Source organism: Leptopilina boulardi, unplaced genomic scaffold (genome assembly GCF_019393585.1).
Source record: "Leptopilina boulardi isolate dan_hultmark-lab unplaced genomic scaffold, ZJU_Lbou_2.1 LbouV2_224, whole genome shotgun sequence".
Lineage (NCBI taxonomy): Eukaryota > Metazoa > Arthropoda > Insecta > Hymenoptera > Figitidae > Leptopilina > Leptopilina boulardi.
The window spans coordinates 534438-560716 of NW_026137779.1; the positions used below are offsets into that span (position 1 = coordinate 534438).

General features: G+C 29.9%; 1 protein-coding gene across 2 annotated transcripts in view; it reads right to left on the reverse strand.

Annotated features, from left to right (window-relative positions):
- LOC127279891 (uncharacterized) overlaps positions 1-26279 on the reverse strand; it is a 258929-nt gene that overhangs the window by 8279 nt on the left and 224371 nt on the right. Inside the window, exon 4 of one of the 2 annotated variants that reach the window (XM_051302532.1) lies at positions 21240-21749. The exons of the other annotated variant lie outside the window; for it this stretch is intronic. Within the exon in view, the coding sequence (XP_051158489.1) occupies positions 21373-21749 (377 nt within the window). The 3' untranslated portion in view covers positions 21240-21372. Of the gene's footprint in view, positions 1-21239; positions 21750-26279 lie in introns of those variants that run through there. 2 annotated transcript variants of the gene reach the window in all.

Genomic DNA, 26279 nt, shown 5'->3' on the forward strand with positions numbered 1-26279 from the left:
TGATTATACATTATGTAATCAACACCAAAATATTGTCTTAAATCTAAAGGTGGACGAAGATTACCAAAACTGTCAAAATAAATAACGTTATTTTCAGTTTTTTATAAGCACACCAATGAGTTCCAGGACCATCCTTGTCATCCAAATTTATTATTCCTGATTCACATTTTTTAGGACCAGTTAATGGCAGTTCATTACGCATAAAAACTCTTCGAAAATTCAGAATTTTTAATCGTTTTGTTAATTTAAGTAAATCAACATTGGTTAATGCACGATGTGGTAGCTTCACTTTAGATCTTTCTGAGCTTTTTTTGGGCTTTTTTTCTTTAGTCCTCGTCCCTTCTTGTTTCGTTTTAAATGAAGCCCTAATCCTTCCTTGTGAGGTTTTAAATAAAGTCCTTTACCTAATGAAATAGCTTCCATTGCTTCATTATGACGTTTTTTTTCTTCAAGTTGTTGTTTTGCAGCATTTGCATCATTCACAGCTTTTGCAACACCAGCAACTCCTCCTGCAAGTGCACCTGTCGCACTTAAACCCGCAAAAATGGGAATAAGCAAAGGTAAAACACCTCCTACTTTAGGTGTAACTGGTAAAATACGTGGCTGTTTTACTTTTCCACCAGCTCTTTTTACAGCTACGCGTGCTCCAAGCAAAGCCGATTTAATAACAGCATTCACATTATTATCATTTGATTTCATGGTTTTTTTAGCTGCTGATACAATATTTCTTAATGTAGTTAATGGTCTTTCGAGCTTCAATATTTTCACTATTTTTAGAATAACTAATATCGTGTTCTTTACACGCTGTGTCCAAAGGATTTATTCCTTGGTCAACACGGGCTACACGTTTTTCTAAGTTTGTTCCTGGACCACAATACTGATACCCAGGAATGTGTAATTCAACTGGTAAATTGTTTATAACTTTTTTAAGAAATCCTTTACCACGTCTTATCCCTTTCAAAGTTCTTTTGCCCAGTTGAAAATTCCGACCACGTTTACGACGTCGTATTCTAAGTAGTTTGCGACGTAGTAAACGACGTAGTAAACGACGTAGAAAACGACATAGTAAACGATGTCGTAAAGGAAAGCGGAATTTGGGATAGCAAACTACGTCGTTTCCTACGTCGTTTACGATGTCGTTTACTACGTCGTTTACGATGTTGCAAAAATTATTTTAATATTATTTATTTAGTAATTTAGTAAGTCCAATATCCAATATTAAAAATTTTAATAATAATTTAAAAAAAAATTTATTTTTATTATTTTTTAATAGGTAGTTATTATTATTATTTTATTTTTAATATTTTAATTAAAATAAAAAAATGGTCATCAAAATATTAGTGAAACCATTTCTTCCAAAAAAGAATTTGTCTCAAATCCAATAAAGGAGAGACATCGGGCAGAAAAAAATTTCGACAAAAAAAAAATTTTCGATCACTGCTTATATACCAATCTAATAGCACCTCAACTGCGAGAAACAGTTATGATGTTCGCCCTCCCTGTGGCGTTGAGCGAACTTAAGTCCAGAGCTGAGCCATCAGCGCAGCGCGGAAACATTTGAAAAATTTGATTTTATTAGATATTTTATTTTATTTTAAATATGACAAATAATTTCATTTTCATTTCATTTATTAACGGGACATGCCCTTTCGTACAAAAGTACTCCTAAATTCTAATAGTTACGTAAGTACCAATACAAAATATAAAATATTAACTAAATCTAGGTAGGCGCTATAATGGTTAAAGTTCAGTATAAGTTTATACAGTAAAGAATAACATAAATCAAATCAAAGGAGAAGATAAATTTTGATAAATTGAATCTGCTTTACCATTATATCAATTAATTTAAAAAATAATTGTTTTTGTTCAATAATACTGATTTTCTCTAAATCACAATGTCTACATTCCTCAAATTACTTTCATAGATAGAAATAGAATAAGTTTATCTCAAGGAAGGGACACAACCTTGGGCACCAAGTGGGGAAATCACTATAGATTCTCCTTACACGCATCTATTTGAACTGTAAGAGTCGATGTGCGATTTCTAGGGGGGATTTTAATTATGGTAGGGATTCCACGCCGGTAGACCATTGACAAATTCATTTCTCCGTCTAATCGACGGGTCTCTAGTTCCTCCCTCACTCTCTTAATCTCCTCCCTCTGCATAACCGTCCTGTCATTCGACATCCAAAGATCTTCCAACTCCCTTGAACGTGTTGAGTCTCTTTTGACACTTACAAATTTTTTCAGAATTACTTGTGCCTTCTCTTCCGTCTCACATACAATCTTAACAGGGCGAGGCTTACGAGAAACCTGCGCATTAGAACCAATTCTAAATGTGCGTATATTTTCAAGATCATCTGTTTGAATGAATTTTTTTAATTTAGTCGTAACCACAGATTTTAAAGAACCACTATTATTTGACGAAGTGTCATATTCTGGAAGATTGAATAAAACAAGATTGTTCTTTTTTTCATTACGATCAACAAGTTCATTTATACAGACATTAGTTACTGAATTAGAATCAATCTTTGTAGAACCATTTGCCTCAGATTTATCAAGTCTCTCTTCGACAACAGTAAGACGCTCTGTCAAATCAACAACTCTGCTTTCCATATTACTCAGCCTACACAGTGTGTCATCGAGTTTTTTGTTGATATCTGACATGTTTTCAGTCATATTGGCAAAATTATCAGAAACTGTTGTTGATAAAACCTTAATAGCTCTCAAAATACTATCCAAGTTAACAGAGGTTTGTGAAGATTGAGAATTATTTGAAGGAGACAATGACCTAGGTTTACAACATTTGGTGAACGACCCATCAGGCAAAGTAGACAGCTGTAACGCACAGCTGGGATGATAAGGAAGATTACACTTCCTACACAAAGTAGGAATAGCACGTGTAATATCTTTACCACATTTTGCACAATTTTCAACACTAGAGGCCATTTTTGCACACAAATAATCGTTCAAATAAAAATAAAAAGTAAATTGAGCGAAAGCAGTTCCAATTAAAGTTACATAAACAAAAAAAAATTAACTTAATAAATAATTAATGTCATAAATAATTATTAATAACATAATGTCATACTTAATAATTCGTTAATTAATTATTTTTAACGAAAATTTGACAAAAAAAAAATTTGTTGGCCAAAAAAAATATTACCATTAAAAAATAATTTTTTTGTTAAATTTTCGTAGTAAAAAAAATTTTTTTAAGACAATTATTTGTGACCTAAAAAAATATCACGATGAGAATATAATTAACAAAAAAAATTACTCGTAGCACAGAAAAAATTTCACCATGAGAAAATAATTTTTTTTAAATTTTATTTGTAAAAAATTTATTGGTAGCTCAAAAAAAATATCACGATGAGAAAATAATTTTTTGTCAAATTTTCTCTGTAAATAAATTAATTAACTAAATAACGTACCGTAAAACGGGGTTATTTCGCTCATTGCGGGTAAATTCGCTCACCCACTTTTATGCTTTATTTCAGCTTTAAAAAAAAGTTTAATACCTTTATTACCAGGTTAAATTTTCGTAGTAAAAAAATTAATTAACTAATTATCAAGCTAACTAGCAAAATTAAACGCGCGGAAGCGCGCCAAATTGAGGACTTAATTATTTGTTATAAAGAAATTAAAGATTAATATTATTAATAATAATTTAATTTATTAGAATATTATAACATATTAAATGATAATAATGAAAATTATATGTTTACAGGCCTCGGATTATACGACTTTTTCCGACTTTTTTCAAAAATACGACTTTTATCGACTTATTTTAATAAAATGCGACATTTTTTTTACATTTGAAAGAAATGTAAATAAAATACATTTTTTTTGTATAAAATGTAGATCTTCTTCAGATCTTCTTCAATTCAATTATTTAACAAATGAACTAAAATGATTCTTCACTAAATTAATTATTTTTAATAATTTTAATTAAATACATCACAAATTCAATTATATCAAAATTATTTTTCAATAAAAATTTTTATGAAATTTAACAATTGTTTATAATTTAAAAAATATATCACAATAAAATTGAATTATTTTTTAAAAATTTCAATTCAAAATAAACTAAAATTCAATTATTACCCGAAATTTTAATTCAAAATCAATTAAAATTCAATAATTATCCAAAATTTTCAATTTAAAATTTAATTATTTACCAAGTTTTCAATTTAAAATGAAATAAAATTCAATTATTTTCTAAAATTTCTATTCAAAATTAATTATCCAAATTTTCAATCAAAAATGAACTTAAATTAAATTATTATCCAAAATTTCGATTAAAATTCAATTATTTCCCAAAATTTTCAATTCAAAATGAATTGAAATTCAATTATTTTCCAAATTTAAAATCAAATAAAATTTAATTATTCTCAAAAATTTGAATTCAAAATTAATTGAATTTTCAATAATTTGAATTTAAAAGCATCTAAAATTTCTAAAATTTTCCATCGAAATTTTTTTTTTTTGCAATTTAATAATTTTAATTATAACTCTAAGGAAATTCAATTATTTTTAACTATTTTAATAATATTCTTTGAAAATTCAACTATGTGAAACCATTTTTCAATTAAAAATGATTTTCAAATTATTGTATTTTGTCCGCATTTTCTAATAAATTTTTAGTGAAATCATCTAAAATTTTAATTACAAAACACTTAAAGTTTCAATTAATTTCAAAAATCTCAATTTTAAATCTTTGAAAATTCAATTAAATTTAAAAAATGTTTTCCAAAAACTGTTTGATAAATTATTTTTAGTTCTGTAAAATTTAATAATTGTTTGGGTGCACTTCCGAAAACCCCCCCCTTCCGATTTTAATGAAACTTGGTATACTTACGTAATTTCATGCGCTGATCACGAAAATGATAGTGAAAATTACCGCAAATTTCATTTTTATGGTGAAAACCATAAAAAACACCATAAAATTATGGTTTTTTGCGTTTAACTCATAAAAAACGCAAAATTAAAAAAAATCGTTCTTACAAAAGTTGTAGAGCTTCTAAAAATGAACATTTTATGTCCTATACATTTTTTACCAAAAGTTATTAGTTTTCGAGAAAAATGCAGAAACATGAAAAGCACACTACAGAAATTACTAATACCACGAAACTGGAATTCCTATAAAGATAGTTTTGAGAGATCGCACATTAAATTTGATTCGTTTGAATATTATATTATTATGATATTATATTATATTATACATATATTATGTATATATAATATATAAGATGTCTTCCCCCCCTCCCCCCTGGAAGTAGCCCTGCACAGCAAAGAATGCAGAGGCGGGCGAAGCCCGCCTTCCCTAGTATCGTTGCTCTGTTTCAAAACAGACAGTCAAATTCACATTCTTAATGGTACTGGAAGGTACGGAACCCACCCCGACCCCCCTCCTCCAAGATGTCTTCCCCCCCTCCCCCCCTGGAAGTAGCCCTGCACAGCAAAGAATGCAGAGGCGGGCAAAGCCCGCCTTCCCTAGTATCGTTGCTCTCTTTCAAAACAGACAGTCAAATTCACATTCTTAATGGTACTGGAAGGTACGGAACCCACCCCGACCCCCCTCCTCCAAGATGTCTTCCCCCCCTCCCCCCCTGGAAGTAGCCCTGCACAGCAAAGAATGCAGAGGCGGGCGAAGCCCGCCTTCCCTAGTATCGTCGCTCTCTTTCAAAACAGACAGTCAAATTCACATTCTTAATGGTACTGGAAGGTACGGAACCCACCCCGACCCCCCTCCTCCAAGATGTCTTCCCCCCCTCCCCCCTGGAAGTAGCCCTGCACAGCAAAGAATGCAGAGGCGGGCAAAGCCCGCCTTCCCTAGTATCGTTGCTCTGTTTCAAAACAGACAGTCAAATTCACATTCTTAATGGTACTGGAAGGTACGGAACCCACCCCGACCCCCCTCCTCCAAGATGTCTTCCCCCCCTCCCCCTGGAAATAGCCCTGCACAGCAAAGAGTAGAAGGTTTTTTATTAAAAGATATTGTCCGTCACATAAGACATCTGCCTCTTGTGGATAATAGCTAGAAGTTGGTGATTTTCACCGTTTTTAAATATTTTGCATTTTTCTCGAAAACTAATGACTTTTGGTAAAAAATGTATAGGACATAAAATGTTCATTTTTAGAAGCTCTACAACTTTTGTAAGAACGATTTTTTTTAATTTTGCGTTTTTTACGAGTTAAACGCAAAAACCATAATTTTATGGTGTTTTTTATGGTTTTCACCATAAAAATGAAATTTGCGGTAATTTTCACTATCATTTTCGAAAAGGATTATTATTAAAAAAAAAAAAGTTTTATTTAAAAATCTGTAAAATATTTTTGTTAAAATGAAAAACAAATCCACTTTTTTTTTGGAATATAAATCGACTAAAACGACTGTTTTGTGTCTTTAAGTTGATTCGAGGCCTGTGTTTTTATAATTAATATTTAATAGGTAATCGTTGGCCCCTGGTACCTTAAAAATAAATTTTTTTCAAATTACTATCTTGTACGAAATTTCCTGGCGCATCTTTTTTCTCATCATAAATTTTTTGTATTTGTATACAATTTTTGAATCAATATACAATTTTTAAATTAATATACAACTTTAAAAAAAATTTCGTTGGTAAACGTTGTGTACTTCAGCTTCGTGAATTGAATTTTCGAATTTGGAATTTTAAAGAAACTTATTTTATTATTTTATTTTAAAGAAATTTGGAAACACAATTATACAACTTTGGCAAAAATGAGAAAAAGAATTGTCAAAATTTGACACGTCATAAGATTACTATTCAAAAAAACACGTGAAATCAGAAAAGGCCAACTTCAAGTTAGGACAGAAAGACAGACCAAACATTTTATTATTATATAATTATTTAATTAATTTTTTTTACAGAGAAATTTTGACAAAAAAAATTATTTTTTAATGGTAATATTTTATTTGGGCCACAAATAATTTTTTTCCTGAGAAAATTTTAAAATAAGTAAATTTCTCATCGTAATATTTTTTTGTGCTACGTACAATTTTTTTGTTAAATTTTTTTACAGAGAAATTTTTACAACAAAATTATTTTTCATCGTGATTTTTTTTAAAAACACGAATTTTTTTTTTCAAAGAAAATTTGAAAAAAAATTATTATTTTATCATTGTGATATTCTTTTGTGCTACGAATAAATTTTTGGTAAATTTTCATAGTAAAAAAAACAACGATTTATTACGGTATTTAGTGAATTAATTGTTTTGGAGAGAAAATTTGACAAAAAAGTTATTTTCTTATCGTGATAATTTTTTTAGGCCACAAAATATTTTTTTTACAGAGAAAATTTAAAAATAATTAAAATTCTCATCTTGATATTATTTTTGTACTACAAATATTTTTTTGTTACATTTTCGTAGTAAAAAATTAAGTAACTAATAATTACCGTAAAACAGGGTTATTTCGCTCAGTGCGGGTAAAGTCGCTCACCCATTTTTTTGCTTTAAATTTGATTAAAAACTAAAATTTAGTATTTCTATTAACAAATTTAACATTTTTACCTGCTAATAAAGGTATTAAACTTTTTTTTAAAGCTGAAATAAAGCATAAAAGTGGGTGAGCGAATTTACCCGCAATGAGCGAAATAACCCCGTTTTACGGTACGTTATTTAGTTAATTAATTTATTTACAGAGAAAATTTGACAAAAAATTATTTTCTCATCGTGATATTTTTTTTGAGCTACCAATAAATTTTTTACAAATAAAATTTAAAAAAAATTATTTTCTCATGGTGAAATTTTTTCTGTGCTACGAGTAATTTTTTTTGTTAATTATATTCTCATCGTGATATTTTTTTAGGTCAGAAATAATTGTCTTAAAAAAATTTTTTTTACTACGAAAATTTAACAAAAAAATTATTTTTTAATGGTAATATTTTTTTTGGCCAACAAATTTTTTTTTTGTCAAATTTTCGTTAAAAATAATTAATTAACGAATTATTAAGTATGACATTATGTTATTAATAATTATTTATGACATTAATTATTTATTAAGTTAATTATTTGTCATATTTAAAATAAAATAAAATATCTAATAAAATCAAATTTTTCAAATGTTTCCGCGCTGCGCTGATGGCTCAGCTCTGGACTTAAGTTCGCTCAACGCCACAGGGAGGGCGATCATCATAACTGTTTCTCGCAGTTGAGGTGCTATTAGATTGGTATATAAGCAGTGATCGAAAATTTTTTTTTTGTCGAAATTTTTTTCTGCCCGATGTCTCTTCTTTATTGGATTTGAGACAAATTCTTTTTTGGAAGAAATGGTTTCACTAATATTTTGATGACCATTTTTTTATTTTAATTAAAATATTAAAAATAAAATAATAATAATAACTACCTATTAAAAAATAATAAAAATAAATTTTTTTTTAAATTATTATTAAAATTTTTAATATTGGATATTGGACTTACTAAATTACTAAATAAATAATATTAAAATAATTTTTGCAACATCGTAAACGACGTAGTAAACGACATCGTAAACGACGTAGGAAACGACGTAGTTTGCTATCCCAAATTCCGCTTTCATTTACGACGTCGTTTACTATGTCGTTTTCTACGTCGTTTACTACGTCGTTTACTACGTCGCAAACTACTTAGAATACGACGTCGTAAACGTGGTCGGAATTTTCAACTGGGTGCAACTGGCTCGTTTTTTATCTGTGTGCACAATCATATTCTTATAAGAATTGGAAGTACACTAACATATTTTCCTATATAAACAAAGTATTTATAGAATTTGTTTTAGTTTGTAAAAAGATGGAGTTTGAAACACAACATGTAAAACTACCTGTCATAAATTTTGATACAGTAGTAGAAAAAAGTGAAAAAAATCAGCGACATGGTAATTTATTGCCAAATAGTGTTCGAGCAATATTTTGTGGGCTATCCAATTGTGGAAAAACAAATGCTTCACTTGCACTTTTAATGCATCCAAATGGATTAAGATATAAAAATGTTTATGTTTTTTCAAAATCTTTAAATCAACCAAAATATAAATGTTTAGAAAATGTTTTACAGCCAATAAAAGGTGTAGAATATTTTCCATATAATGAGCATGCAAATGTTGTGGCGCCTAGTGAAGCACGACCTAACTCAATATTTATATTTGATGATGTTGCGTGCGAGAAGCAAGATAACATTAAAGCATTCTTTTCAATGGGTCGGCACAAGACGGTTGATTGTTTCTACTTATGCCAGACATATGCTCGAATTCCAAAACATTTGATACGAGACAATGTAAATTTATTAATTTTATTTAGGCAAGATGAAATGAACCTCAAACATATATATGATGATCATGTTAATACAGATATGTCATTTACAAAATTTAGAGACATGTGTATTTCTTGTTGGAAAAATAAGTATGATTTTTTGGTTATTGATAAAGATAGTGAAATTAATCAGGGTAGATATAGAAAGTGTTTTGATTGTTTCATAAAATTAGAGGACTAATATAATAAAAAGACAGTATCTTTGCATTCTTTGAAGAAGCAACATGACTCCTTCACATGTAGAAAATTTGCGAAAGCAAAAAAATATTTTGGGTGAAATCGCTAAAGCAAGTGATGCGATTCGACGCAAACATAAATTGATTAAATTAGGTAAAGAAGAAATTGAACAATCACTAAATAATACATTTAAACCAATAGTGACTCCAATTCAAAAATTAGCTGACGAATTTGAAGTAGTTAAAAATAATATTCACCAAAACAAAAAAGAAAAACAAAATGAACAAGGATTGAAAGAAGAATTGAAAGAAATAGACATTTTTGACATAAGTCAAAATGACATTGATGATAATGACATGTCATTTAAAACTGCATCTTTAGATAACAGTATACATAGTTCAAAAACTATAAATTCAGCAGATAGTGTGGAGGAAACAATTACAAGTGATTATTTGCATTTATTGGACAAAAAGAAAAAAGACTTAGATATTATATATGGTGTTCGAAAATTAGCTAAAGGAAGGTTAATGATAGGTGATTTACCTATAAGTTTTCAAGAAAATAATATCATAATAAACAAGGCAATTTATCCAGCAACTTGAACTTTTATTTAAAAAAATACCAGAAGAAAATTTTATTAGTTTATATGATCAAGCAAATTATGTAAATATTGTCATTTCAACTAATGCGCACAAAAAATATTATAAATCTGAAGAAAATATTCGGGAAAATAAAAGTTTTAAATTTCAAAATTTTATTGCAAAAAAATTATCATCTCCAAAATCTGAAAAAAGAGACTTGGTGGAGGATTAATACCACAGTATATGATTGATAAAGAAAATGCAAATATTGACTTAATTTATTGGGATGATCCAAATGAATTGGTAGACCGCTTGCGATTACTTTTATCTTCTCAAACTGCAGGAAATCCTAGTCATAATAATGAAATTATATCTATAATTGAGGAATTACGTGAAGCGAGAATTATTTATTAACTCAGTTTTATGTAAGTCAACCTCATTTACAAGATGAGTATCGACATATTCGGTCGTCAGTTTAAGAGTACAGAAACTCCAAATCGCGGGCCTCCAGGACTTGGTTTTAAGTTTACATATGAAGGAAATTTTAATGTGGAAAATAAAAAACTATGTAATGTTGCTGATGCTAATAATGAAAACGCTGCAGTCAACTTGAAACTTGTTAAGAAAATTCTAAAAACTGAATCAAACGACATCTATAAAGTAACATGATTATTGGAAAACAACATACTTGACAATAATGTAAAAATTACAACATTAGAAAATTCTATGCAAAATTTGTTTGAAAATCTAAAAATGAATTTTGAAAAAAATATGGACATATTTTCCATCAAGGAGATTATTTCTCGATTGGACAGCAGACTGAGCGCACTTGAAGCTAATCGAGAGTTGTAAGATTAAAAATGTCTGCTGAAAAACTACAATTGGTGAAAGAGTTGCATAAACCAGCTAGAAGGAACTATAAACGAAGAAAGGTTGACATTCGAGGCATTGATGAAACTTGGCAAGCTGATCTCGTTGAAATGCAACCTTATGCGCGAGAAAATGAAGGTTACAAATACATGTTAACAATCATCGATGTATTTTCCAAGTTTGCATGGGCTGTTCCTGTAATGACTAAAAAAGGCGAAGTTGTAGCCAAAGCTATGGAATCGGTTCTAATCAAAGGACGCGTACCAAAAAATTTACAAATGGATAAAGGAAAAGAATTTTATAATTCTTATTTTCAGAATTTAATGATACGTTATAATATTAATCTGTATTCTACTTTTAGTAATTTAAAGGCATCAATTTGTGAGCGATTTAATCGTACTTTGAAAACTAAAATGTGGATGAAATTTACTTTGCGTGGTAGTTATAAGTGGATTGACATTTTAAGTGATTTAATATCTTTATATAATAATACTAAACATCGTACTATTAAAATGAAACCAAAAGATGTAAATAATCAAAATGAAAGACATTTATTGTTAAATATTTTTAAGAAAAATGTTACAATTAATAGACAATTAAGGAAATTTCAAGTTGGAGATAAAGTTCGTATAAGTAAATTTAAACACATTTTTGAAAAAGGTTATACTCCAAATTGGACAACAGAAATATTTACTGTTAGCCATGTAAAGAATACGAATCCAGTAACATATCTTTTAAAAGATTATCAACAAAATCCAATCAGTGGATGTTTTTACGAGCAAGAACTTTCTAATGTTAAATATTCTGATATTTATTTAGTTGAAAAAATACTTAAAAGGAGAGGTTCTCAATTATTTGTAAAATGGTTAGGTTTTGATAGTACACATAACAGTTGGGTAAATGAATCTGACATGTAATAATTTTTATTTATAATAAAAGCATATTTATTTCTATGTACAATGTGTTCACATTAATGTAGATCCAATTCTATTAATCTTAGGAATCATTTCACACAATATTTTGCATAAATTTTTTTAATCAAAAGTAATAATGTCAATAAATAATGTCTTAAATTCTAAACATGTAAAATCATATTTTCTTTCCATTTTTATGATTAACTTTTTATAATTTTTTTGAATAAAATTTTCAATTTCTTTTTCACTGAAAACATTTTTACGCCACAAAACTTCTGTAATAAATTTCACAATTAAATTACACATTTTCTTCAAACGTATAGACGATAAATCTTCAAATCGCTGATCAACACACGAAATAAGATCTTCCAAAATTTTAAAAGATGGTTCTTTCATAATAAATGGATAACATGATTTTTCATTTCTTCTATCTTCCAGGGCAACTGTATTTTCCTTCAAAAAAATTCCAAAACGTATTTGAAAATTTCCAAACTTAATAATATCCGTCGAGGTTTCATTTCCATTAAAATATGATGTGATCGTTTTCATATGACTTTTAAAAATTGTCCACTCCTTCAGATTGAAAAATACACTACTTCTTGGATGGCTCGAATCAAATTTTAAAACACTATTTAATTCCCCTTTATTGACAATTTGTACTCCTATCGTAACTTGTTTAGTAAATGATGAATTTAAATTAAATGTACTTGAAAGAATCAGTTGATTTCTCGGCATATAAGACATTGTTGTTTTTTTTACAATTCCAGAAATTCAATATGATTATAAACTCCTCCAAGATATTTAAGGCCCAATTTTTTGTTTGCAGACAATTCTTTTAAATGAGTTAATAGATTTTCATCCTCATTAATGACATCGAAAATTCTCTTGGGTAAAAACACTGAAAATTCTTTACCAATGTCCACTACAATTCGATAACCAAATCTGGTTTTTACGAGATGTAAATCCGAAATAATGTACGTTTCATTCACTTCCAATTCACTTAATTTTTTCTTTGCAAGATAAACGTTACCATGACCTGCTTCATTTAATTTTTAGAAAATTAATGTTTTTATTAAATATTCAATTTTTCAAATTTGTCAGTTAAGGGGAGGGACCGCTGAAATTTTAACACATCAAAATTAAAGCTGTTTAAGGGTGGTCAATTTTTTTTCTGACAATATTAATTATTTAAATGTATAATATATCATGAAAAATTGAAAAACTATAAATTTGTTAATAATTTTTAAAATCAAATTCAAAATTCTCGAAAATTTAAAATTTAAACTTCTCTCACAATTTTAATTATTTTTGACTGCCGATTTTTTTATACGCTTGTTTCATGATTCTAAACAATCAAGCGTATGGATTTTGAAAAATTTCAATTTTTTCAAAAAATGAAAATTTTGAAAAATAAAAATATTTGTAAAATTGTTAAAAATTACCTTTTGTTGTTTTTCTCAGTAGAATAAGATTTTTGGTTGAAAAAAAAATGTTGAAAAAAATTATTACCCCTAAACAAGATCAATTTTGATTGCTTTCAATTTTAGTGGTAATTTTGAAAAAATTCAACTACTTCCACAATTTTCATTATTTTTTATTGTCGAATTTTTTTTTACGCTTTTTTCACGATTTTAAACAATCAATCGTATGGAATTTAAAGAAATTTAATTTTTCCAAAAAAAAAATTTTCTAAAATGGCTAAAAAAATTTTTTTTTGAAATTTTAATAATTTATAATAATTTTGGATCCTAAATTATGCCAGAAAAAAAATTGACACTCTTTAACAATAATAACTTCAGTAGGCTGAAATTTCACCGGTCCCTCCCCTTAAATCTCTGTAATTTTTTTTTCAGAGTATGAAAACAAACTTTCGTTAAGACTTAATTTTTCAAATATTTCTAATAAATCTTTAAAATCTCGAGACTCTTAAATTCGTTTATTTAAGTTCCGATAAAATTCAAAATTTTGTTTCACTTCACAGTTACTCATTCGAGGTTGTCAAGTTGAAGCTATGTAAGAAACTAATAAACAATGCTGAACTTGACTTTCCTTTTATACGCACCAGATTGCTAATAAAAATTCCATGTGACAATAATATCCCTTGATAAACAAAGCTTAAATAACAATTTTTAAATTCCAATTGTTATAAACGAAACTGTTAAAAAGTTTCAACTTGCAAAAATTATCTAAAGTTTCTATCTTATCTGTTTAAAGGATTCATTTTCAGATCTTATTTGCATAAACATTCCTGAGTAAAAAATAATATAGTGCAAATAAATTCCTTGGGTGTTAAATTTATAATAAACAAAACATTCAACATTCTTTATTGCAAAAATAGAATTGGGCAATCAAAAATATGTAAGGGGGCTTCTGGATATAGCTAAAGTCAACGCTTTATCCAGAAGCCCCCTTACATATCTACTTGAATGACATAGTGTCTGATATTAATTGAAATGTACTAATGTTCGCTGATGATGTAAAAATTTTTCGTGTGATTAAAAATATTTCTGACACTGTCGATTTACAATCAGATCATGATAAGTTTACATCTTGGTGTGTTATTTCTAATAAACTTAAAATTAACTTAGATAAATGTCACATCATATCTTTTACTAAAGCCAACTTTCCATTTCTTAACAACTACAAATTAAATAGTGTTAAGGTAAGAAGAGTGTCTTCCACCTTCGACTTGGGCGTTGTATTTGATTCTCGTTTAAATTTTAACGAACATTATACAAGAATGATCGCTGGTGCATCGAGAGCTTTGGGTTTTTTGATTCGCTGTACTAAGGATTTTAAGAACTCCAATACTTTAACACTTCTATTTAATTCACATCTCGGAAGTAAAGTTAAGTACGCGAACATCATCTGGAATCCTTATTTTAACAATCACTCTGATGACATAGATTATTTACAAAAACGTTTCCTTAAGTATTTAACATTTAAAATAGACCTTGGCTGAGAGATGAATCATATCTGCTCTATTATTCCTTTTTAAAATTTTAAACTCTCAAATCCATTGTCCTTACCTGCTTAGCCAAGTATCCTTCAGAATACCCCGTTCATCTTCCAGATCCTTTGAACTATTTTATTTGCATATACTACATATTTCAGGAATGATTATGGATCCCATTTACCTACCTTGTTATCATTTAAATCAAATTCTTAAAAATTTCAATCCCGATTTTGATCTCTTTTTTTACAATATTTACATTTTCCTTAAAATGGTTGATCAATATGTTTTAAGTTTAAGGTGATTAAGAGTGCTTATATCATTGATATCTTCGTTTTCTTTTGTTTAAATTTAAAATTTCCCTTTTTGCTTCCTCGTGGAGGAAGCTTTGCAGTCGTTTCGTTTATAAAACTTTTAAAAATGGTATAAACAAATTTTCCTATATTTAGAAACATGTTATATAAGATCCTGATCAATTGTCCGGATGTATGTATGTGTGTGTGGATCGTTTTTGTGAACACGATATCTTTAACAGGTTTTAATGGATTTGAATATAATTACATTAATCTCTCAAAAATGACCAGAGGATTTTTAAAAATACAAAAAAAAAATTTTATCGTCTTTTTTCCAAAAATTTTTTTTTAATTGAAAAAATTTTTAAATTGAAAAATTTAAGGTAATATATAATATAATCGTCTTCCTTACGTCAAGATGAATCGATTGATATATATAAAGTATAGATTTGAGCGAAATTTAAAGAATTAATGAAAGTTAAAAAATCAAAAATTCACATTTTAGCTAAAAAATGTTATGTTTATTTAAATTCATGTTTATATATGAAATAATTTTATTCTCTGCACTGAAACGAATTGGTTGGTATATATAAAGTATAGATTTGATTTAAAATTTGAGAATTAATAAAAATTGAAAAATCAAAAATTCATATTTTAGATAAAAAAATTTGTGTTTTTTTTAAATTCAAGTTAATAAATAAAATAATTGTATTCCTTGCATTGAAACGAATCGATATGTATATATAATATATAAACAGTTCTTATCGACATAAAATCTGTTTCAATAAATTCAGTGAACGTAGTGCTGTGCATATTTTCTCGACGACACTCCTTAATATTCCCAACAGGTTATGGGCCCAGGCCTCGTGACGAATGCACAAACCGCGAAGCGTTAGTTTTATCGGTGATTTTATTTAGACTAAAGACTTGTGAAAAAGTGTCGTGTGTTCCCCTGAGAAATAAGAAAAATGAGTTTGTCTGCAATTGCACGCATCGAAGCACTCAACAAAGAGAACTTCGATACATGGCGTATGCACATGGAAGCGTTGCTGATAAAGAACGACTCATGGCAGTACGTCAATGGCGAATCCGTGAAACCAGAGATAGTTCCGGACAACGAGGAATCATTGGAAGTGGCGAGAACTTGGAATAGGAACGATGCCAAAGATCGTTCGGACATTATTTTATTAATTGATGCTACAGAACTAAAGCAAGTGAAAGGATGTTCGACATCGCGTGAAGTGTGGCAAAAGCTCGAGGAAATTTACGCATCGAGTGGTCCGGCAAGAAAGGCGACTCTGTTCAAGAGTTTGATGTTAAATAGAATGCAGCCAGGTTCAGACATCCGCGATCATCTTAGGCTTTTTTTCGATACCACTGATAAACTTTCCGAAATGAATGTGAACGTGGATCCGGAATTAATTTCTATCATGCTTTTATATAGTCTACCAAGTTCGCTCGAGAATTTCCGATGTGCGGTAGAGTCGCGGGACACTTTACGGACACCAGATGCATTGCGCGTCAAGATAATTGAAGAAAGTGACGCTAGGCAGCGCAACGCTTAGGGAACAACTAGTGCCATGTTTACAAACAAACAGAATGTCAACACGTCGAATAAGAAAAATTATGAAAAAGGTAATAATTTAAATTCGAACGCGAATATGGGTTTCAAGTACAAGTGCCATAAGTGCAGGAAAATTGGCCACAAGGCGAAGAATTGTCCTGAAAAATCCAAAGGTCAATCGTCTGCAAATAGAGTAACTACCTTTTGTGCTATCGAGGCTTCTTTGGCTGATTCTAAAGTTCCTATAGGAAAATTGTGCTTAGATAGTGGAGCGAGTTCCCACTTTTGTGCTGATCAGAAAATTTTTTCGAAAATTACGTGAATGAGAAGTGATAAACTTAACCTATCGAGTACTGCATCCACTGAAATCGTATCGGAAGGTGACATTATTTTCGAAACGCGCGTGAAAAACGAAAATAAAACCATTTCTTTGGAAAGTGTTCTGTGTGTGCCTGACCTCCGAACCAACCTGTTATCAGTTAGGAAAATAACCGATCGCGGTTTTGAAGTTCGTTTTAACAAAGATGGTGCGTCTGTTTTCGATTTCGACGGAAATTTGAAGCTAACCGCTGAAAGAACAAACGGACTTTATTATGTACGTGAAAATAACGAAATACCCGCCGAAAGTGAAGAAACAAATCGCGCAGCCACTGAGAAAACGTCGTGTATGAGTTGGCATCGCCGGTTTGGACACTTGAATTTTAAGGATTTACTGAGAGCAAAATGTGAAAATCGAGTTCGCGGTCTAGAAAGTGTCTTATCTGCAGATCGAAGTGATTGTACAGTTTGTATTCAAGGCAAAATGATCCGAAATCCATTCCCTAAGAAATCAAACAGGGAAACTAATATTTTAGACTTAGTTCATAGTGATGTGTGCGGACCAATGCGCGTTGAGTCCTTGGGAAAATCCGAGTATTTTGTCCAATTTATCGATGACCATTCCAGGTGGGGAGAAAAACGTTTCTTGAGATCGAAGGATGAAGTTATCACCTTATTTGAAACTCAAACCGGAAAAAAGGAGAAATGTATTCAGTCGGATAACGGGCGTGAATATTTGAACGAGGTAACTGATTTTTTTTGAAAGATCGCGGAATATTACGTCGAACAACAGTACCGCACAACCCGGAACAGAACGGGATATCGGAGAGAAGAAATAGAACCATCGTCGAAATGGCCCGTTGCCTACTTCTCCAGTCGGGATTGCCTGCTTGTCTATGGGGCGAAGCCGTCAATACGGCTAATTATCTGCGAAACCATGTCCTTCAAAATCCTTGAACGGGAAAACCCCTTATGAGATGTGGAAAGCGCAGATACCTGATGTAAGTCATTTACGCGAATTTGGATGTCGTGTTCTGATCCTAAACAGAGGAGGTAACCCCGGAAAGTTCGATAATCGGTGCAAATCTGGATACTTCGTAGGATATTCAGACGAGACGAAAGGATACCGAATTTGGATTCCCGAAAAAAGGAAGGTGATCTTGTCAAGGGACGTGAAATTTTTCGAAAATGTCGAACCTTAATCAAGGATTTTGTTGACGTGTTTCCTGATGCGAATGAAGATCCGTTGACAGATGAACCATGTATCGAGAACCGCCTTGATTGTATTGATGTCGTAGTAACTGCGCCGAAAAATCTCACCGAGGATCAAGAACTCCTGAATGATCCTGAAAATCCAAATATTGTCGATGAACTCGTCAATCCACCCGCAGGACAAGGACGAGGACGACCCAGAATTATTAGAACCGGTCGACCAGGAAGACCACGACTCGAATATCAACAGGCTGTAAACAACGTTGCTACCGAAGAATTTGATCCTTATATCTGTCTCGCTGAAATTCCAATGAAGCAAGCCATATCATCTCCGGAATCAAATGAACGGCAACTTGCAATGGCTGAAGAAATTATGTACATCGTTGCCAATGACACTTGGAAGATGGTCGATCGTCCGACTAACGTCAAAATACTGGGAAGCAGAATGATACTTCGAAATAAGTACAGCGTGGATGGAACCGTGGATCGACGTAAGGCTCGCCTGGTGGCGCAAGGTTTTGGCCAACAGCTCGGTGTTAATTTTCGAGATACTTTCGCCCCTGTAGCACGACTGAGCTCGATTCGTCTAACTGTCGCTTTAGCTGCACGTGAACGAATGAAAACCAAGCAATTCGATGTCACGTCAGCCTACTTGAATGGTTTCCTGGATGAGGAAATATTCATGGAGCCTCCTAAAAATCTGATCAACTTGCTACGCATTGTCGAGGATTCCAACTGTGATGATTCAATCAAAAGTAAGGTAAAAGTCATGATTAAAGATATGCAGTCTGGAGATAAAGTATGCAAGTTGCAGAAAGCGATCTATGGACTCCGCCAAGCAGGTAGGAGCTGGAACAAGCGATTAAACGAAGTCTTAACAAACCTCAGAGTAGTCGCATCACAAGTTGATCCTTGCGTGTACCTTTTCGGCGAGGGGGAGGAAATGGCAGTCATCACCATCTACGTGGATGACATACTAGTGTCATCGAAAAGCCAACGGACTATCGAACTAGTAGAAAAGGAACTTCTCCGTCATTTCGAAATCAAAAATTTGGGCGAAATCAACTACTGTCTTGGGATCGAGTTCACGCGTGAGGGAAATTCCATCAAGTTAACCAAAGGAGGATATATCCAAGATTGTTTAAAACGTTTTGGCATGACTGAATGCAACACGGTCAGCACTCCTGTCGATGTTAGCGAAAAATTGTCTCGAAAAATCGTTGAACCAACAAAGAAAGAATCAACATTTCCTTACCGTGAATTGGTCGGTTGCATCACATACCTGGCCATGACGACAAGGCCGGATATTTGTTTCGCAGCATCCTGCCTGGGGCAATTCAACAACTGTGCCACAGAAGTTCACTGGAGAGCGGCAAAGAGCGTATTAAGATACCTAAAAGGAACGATGGACGTCGGACTCATCTATCGACCTGATTCCAGTCCACTTGTGGGCTACGTGGATTCGGACTGGGGAAGCTGCGAATTAAATAGAAGATCTCAGTCAGGATTCGTGTTTCTGCTTGCTGGATCACCTGTGTCCTGGGACTCCAGGAAACAAAGGACCGTGGCTTTAAGCTCGACCGAGGCTGAGTACATGTCTCTTGCTGAAGGTGTTAAGGAGGCGCTATACCTATCCAAATTTTTGGAAGAGTTAAACTTCAAGAATTGCAATTCGATGAAGATGTTCTGCGACAATATGGGCGCAATCAAGCTTGCTGAGAATCCTATATTCCATGGCCGCAGCAAGCACATCGATATAAAACACCATTTCGTTCGAGAAGTAGTGGAAAATGGGACCGTGAGTCTAAAACACATTTCCACCGACCAAATGAGAGCTGATTTCCTAACGAAGAGCCTTCCAAGGAGTGAACACCAAAATTGTTTGAAATTCAGCGGCATATGCGGTACCTTTTAATTTTTTGTTTTTGTTTATTTAAAGTAAAAAGACTTTGACTCGAGGGGGTGTGTTAATAATAAATGAGGTTATTTTCGAATTAAAAGTTTTTTCCCTCCATTTTATTTGCGAGTCATATTCGATTATGATGGCGCTCCTATCGGGGAATGTCGTCACCTGTTTTTACACTTATGTGCTGTTGCTTGTTCGGAAATGTTCTCAACGCTTGTCGCCCGTAGATTCGAACATTGTCTCCTTTACATTAATTTTCTAACGATCTTTTTCTTCTAACAATTGTTATCAACATAAAATCTGTTTCAATAAATTCAGTGAACGTAGTGCTATGCATATTTTCTCGACGACGCTCCCTAATATTCCCAACATAATAAATACAACAGAAATGCCTTGAAATTGCGGAAATTACGAGATTTTAAACAGGAAATTTGCAAAAAAAATTATATTTATTTATTTAAAAACTTTAAAAATTCCTAAGAATAATCCAAAAATATATTATGATAAAAAGTTGCAGACGGAGAAAATTTAATTTAAGATTCAGAAAAAGTGAGAATATTAAAAATAATAATTTACTATATACGCTGGTCATTAAGAAAATTGAAATTACTTTGTTAAATAATAAAATACTGTAATAATACCAATAATAATTCTAAAATAATATAATTAATAAAAACATAAGTATATTTATCATAAACAGGTATTTAATACGTTCCTAAATATAAATGCAACGGTAAATGTGGGCAAAAGTGCTGTTTCAAATTCGCTACCATTTGAATGGTCATATTTATGGTCACATTTGCGCCCATTTGTAAAGCCGCATTTATGGTCGTTTTTAAGGCTATTTTTTCAGTAGGGCGACAACAAAAAATTTTCAATTCCGATTAAAAATTTTTAATTTCCTATTCAATAATTAATGCAAATAATTGGTAGCAATCTGACATCGCCTTGTAAGATTGCGGATTCACTACAGCTTCAAAAAGCTTCAAAAAGCGACCGATTCAAAAATATTGAATTGGTTTTTATTTCCTGGGTACAGAGTGGCCTAACCTCTCAATAGATTTACCAGGTTTTGCACACTTACTCCTCATTTTTTAAAGTGGAGTGCACGTTTGAGGAAAACGAAATAAATACTTAAACAATATTTCTGTAAATTTGTTTCTATTATATAATTTCAGTTATTTAATAAAGTTATTTTAAATTATTCATAATTGTATATATTATATATTTTTATTACTATAATTTTAAACTTATTTTTAATACTTAATTGAATGTTCATTCTAAAGAATTAAAAATTTTTTCGCCTGTTTGGCAGTATTGAATGAAACATCTTAATGTTAATTTAGTTACTGATCTTGTAATATTTTGCGCAAGGTCAATTGGATCCTGAAGACAAAATGGTGAATCAATGCGAAACATTTCTGCATTTACAGTGGATTCTATATACTGAACGTAGCATTCCATTTCCTTTGGTAAGTGATGAATTCGGTCATCAATAAATTCTATCTTTTTGAGTGACTTTCCCATTAAGGGACTTATGACACAGGTTCTATAATCGTAATTTGCATAAAATTTAAAAAATTCTCCTAATAATGATTTAAAATTCAGAGAAGGTTGAACAGAAATTTGTTGAACTATGCCAGTTTCCCAGTCTGTAAAGTAAAGTAAAAAAAATTAATTACATATTAAAACCAATACAAGTGGTAAAGTGTAAAGTGGTAAACATTCTTAAAAGGTATTCCAATTTCATTATAATGAATTTAGAATATCGAATGTGCATTAATAATAAAAAATCAAATAAGGATTAATCTATCGATTATTTATAGGTATAAATAATAATCGATTAATCCAGTCTAAACATCAAATATAATGAATTTGTAAAACAAGACATAAAATTAAATTTTCTAAAGGGCTACCCATATCAGTATAAAATTCTAAAAGTATGAACACAAAATTCAAATTTTTTGGGGAGTTATAAAGAAAAATCAAAAAAACTCATTTTTCTCAAAAACTACTGAACCGATTTTAATAAAATTTAAATATGTTATAAAAATAAGTAAGACAAGTTAGAAAAAAAATCAAAAATTTTTTTCAAATAAAAGTTAACAAATTTTAATTTTGAAATTTAAAAAAAATTTTTTGGGTTAGTTTTTGAAGTTACAACCTCCAATTTTTTTTTAAAAAAGTACCTTATAATGTCCCCTTTAACATATTTAAATTTTATTAAAATCGGTTCATTAGTTTTCGAGAAAACTGAGTTTTTTTTATTTTTCTTTACCCCTCCATAACTCCCAAAAAAATTTGAATTTTGGGTTCATACTTTCAGAATTTTATACTCATATTGGTAGCAATACATGGGGCCAATATGAGCCAAATATGTGCTGGAGCAACTTTTGCATACTAAACCCCCTATGCCCTTTCAGTAATAATAATCGTAATATTAATAATAGTTTTAAGAATTAAATTATTATTAGAAAGATAATCAGTCTTTCTTTTTTATTAAATAAAAAATACAATAAGGACTATAAGAGCAACTTATATTACAATTGTTGTGATTTTACATGTAAATATTCTCAAATAATTGTCAAATAATTTATTGTTAAACAATTGCATATTTAGGAAAATTACTAAAATCGTACTGCAGTCATATTGAATTTTCCTCAAATATGAAATTTTTAAAAAATACATTTCTTGATAAAATATTAATACTTTGAACAAAACAGCGATTCCTTTTATACTATATTTGAGTTCTTCACAAAAATTGTAGCTCAATCTTTGAAGTATTTTGCAAGAAAAGCTGCAGAGAATATTTACATGTTAAATCACATGACCTAAAGGACCTTACAAGTCGATATATCACTTCTGAATTTACGAAAAGAATTTTCAATTTAACTAGCGATGTATTCCTCGCTCGCTAACGCACGCTCGGTTAAAATTGTACTTATTGTTGTTTTCTTATTGTAGTTTATGTATATTATATATATAATTTATGTTTTAAATTAATATATAATTAATATTGTATAAAATTTATCTTAATTTTGATCAGTTTCATTGAAGGATGAAATGACAATTGTTAAATATTAGATTTTTTTTATTATAATTATGACAACAATATTAATTATATTATATTATAATATATTTTTTTTATCTTAAATTATATTATATTATATTATATTGATGTAAATTGTCCCACAAACACATGTAGATTTTGCAAATTTTTGAGAAAAATATTCGTAATAAATCGAAATACTTTTTAAAATATCGGTTTTTATTTTTATTATCTATAGTAAACCGTTATAAAGAGATTCTTGTTTGATTTTACATATATTACTAGTTCTCCGGAATAATGATGTATTTGAATTCAATAATAATATTGTTAAACGAATGACAGGTGAACCTAGAGAATATTTAAGTATAGATTCATCTGAAGAAGATGAAAAGTGTGACACAATAACTAACTTAATACCAATTGAAGTATTAAATAGTTTAACTCCAAATGGACTTCCTCCTCACAAATTAATATTAAAGATTGGTGCAATTGTGATACTTTTAAGGAATATTAATTTAGAAAGAGGTCTTTGTAATGGAACAAGACTAAAAGTTATTAAAATGGGAAGTTTTTCTATTCATGCACAAGTAATAACGGGAAATTATAAAAATGAGATTGTAATTTTGCCACAAATTACATTGTCACCGTCTAACGAAGAAATACCATTTCAAATGTCAAGAAAGCAATTTCCAATAAGGCTTGGATTTGCTTTAACAATCAACAAATCTCAAGGCCAATCTTTCCAAAAAGTAGGCATATACCTTCCTTCACATGTTTTTAGTCCGTGACAATTATATGTTGCTTTATCAAGAGTAACTTCAAAATATAATCTTAAAGTATTATTATATAAAAATTCAAGTATTACACATAGCGAAAAAGGAATAAAAAAAAAGATAGGCAATGAAATAGAAATTTATGTATGAAACATTGTTTACCAAGAAATATTACAATAATATTTAACACATGTTTTAAAAAAATTCGACTACGAAGAAATCTACTAACTCTACTTTATATATAAATTAATTCATTGAATTGGAAATGGCTGCGCTGAACTGTAACGGCAGCGCCATAAAAAAATATTATAATTATTATTATACTGATCATATCGCATAGAAAGGATTAAAAAACCATTTAAAAGAAAAAAATATATAAAATATGCTCCTTCATTAACAAAAATATATAAAATATAATCAAGTAATAACAAAAACTGTAAACTGGCTGCGCTGAGTAGTAACGGCTGCGTAACATCAAGAAAATAATATAATAAATTATAATAATTTATTAATAACATCACTCATATAAAACTAAATTATAAAAAATTAATTTAAAAATTAATAAGAAATAAAACAACTTACGAAAATTGCAGAATGGATGCGATGAATAAGTTAAAACATATTATAACTTTACATTATTGTAAATGAAAATTAAGTATTAAAAATAAAAAAATCAATATTTTTCTAAGTCTCTAATTTTTTTGGACTTATAAAAAAAAAATAGTTTGTAAGATTTTCTAACAGCATATATGAGAGATTATTTTTCAATCGCCCCAGCCCAAAAAGTCAATGTTCTGGGATTGGCTTCATGCTTTGGTAAATTGTTCTCCTATATGATAGTAATAAATCCCTAAAATATAAACTCATTAAAAAAATATTTGTAGAAAGTAGAGGGGGTTGAAGTTTTGACGTTAAGGGTAACATTGTCATATTTAAATCCGTATAACTATGACAAAAGTTTATGGATTTTAATTTATCTATAATGAATTTTAATGCATTTTTCACGTACTTTTCAAAAATGTATACGAAATTTAAAAAAAAAAATTTTTACCCCTTTTTTTTCAAAATCAACCCTTATTTTTCGATTTTCACCCCTTCGGGTATTTTTTATTTTTTTTTTTATTTTCATTGGAAAGCTGAGGTTTTTTCCCATGAGCTATGTAAATATGAAAATAGGACAACAATAATTTTGTGAGAAACAGAATATTAAAGTAGGCGGTGTCGATAAGGAGTATACCTGGAGACCATATTTGAGGATTTAGGTAGGCACCGCCTAATTTAATATTATGTTTCTCGCAAAATTATTGTTGTCCCACTTTCGTATTTACATAGCTCATGGGAAAAAACCTCAGCTTTCCAATGAAACTAAAAAAAATTTAAAAAAAATTCCCGAAGGGGTGAAAATCGAAAAATAAGGGTTGATTTTGAAAAAAAAGGGGTCAAAAATTTTTTTTTTAAATTTTGTATACATTTTTGAAAAGTGCGTGAAAAATGCATTAAAATTCATTATAGATAAAATAAAATCCATTAACTTTTGTCATAGTTATACAGATTTGAAAATGACAATGTTATCCTTAACGGCACCCTTATCGGCACCGCCTACTTTAATATTCTGTTTCTCACAAAATTATTGTTGTCCCATTTTCATATTTACATAGCTCATCGGAAAAAACCTCAGCTTTCCACTGAAAATAAAAAAAAAAAAAATACCCGAAGGGGTGAAAATCGAAAAATAAGGGTTGATTTTGGAAAAAAGATGTCAAAAAATTTTTTTTTTTAAATTTCATATACATTTTTGAAAAGTACGTGAAAAATGCATTAAAATTCATTATAGATAAATTAAAATCCATTAACTTTTGTCATAGTTATACGGATTTGAAAATGACAATGTTACCCTTAACGTCAAAACTTCAACCCCCTCTACTTTCTACAAATATTTTTTTAATGAGTTTATATTTTAGGGATTTATTACTCTCATATAGGAGAACAATTTACCAAAGTATGAAGCCAATCCCAGAACATTGACTTTTTGGGCTGGGGCGATTGAAAAAGAATCTCTCATATGCAAAGTATTTTGATTTATTTGAAAATAATTGAAAATAGATTTTTCAAGGACGGTGTCGAGGTCACGGGGTCGGTGTCGTTTTTCGAAATTTGTTAACTTAATATAATAGAAGATGTTTCGTTTTAAATTAAGAAATGTTAAAATTATTAAGTTAAAAACATTTGATTTTAATGACACTTAAAATTAGACACAATATTATAGGTTACTAACTAAAAATTGAAAAAACAACAATAAATAATAAAAAATAATAATAAAAAATTGTAAAAATCAAAAAATTCTTCAAAAATTGCAAAAT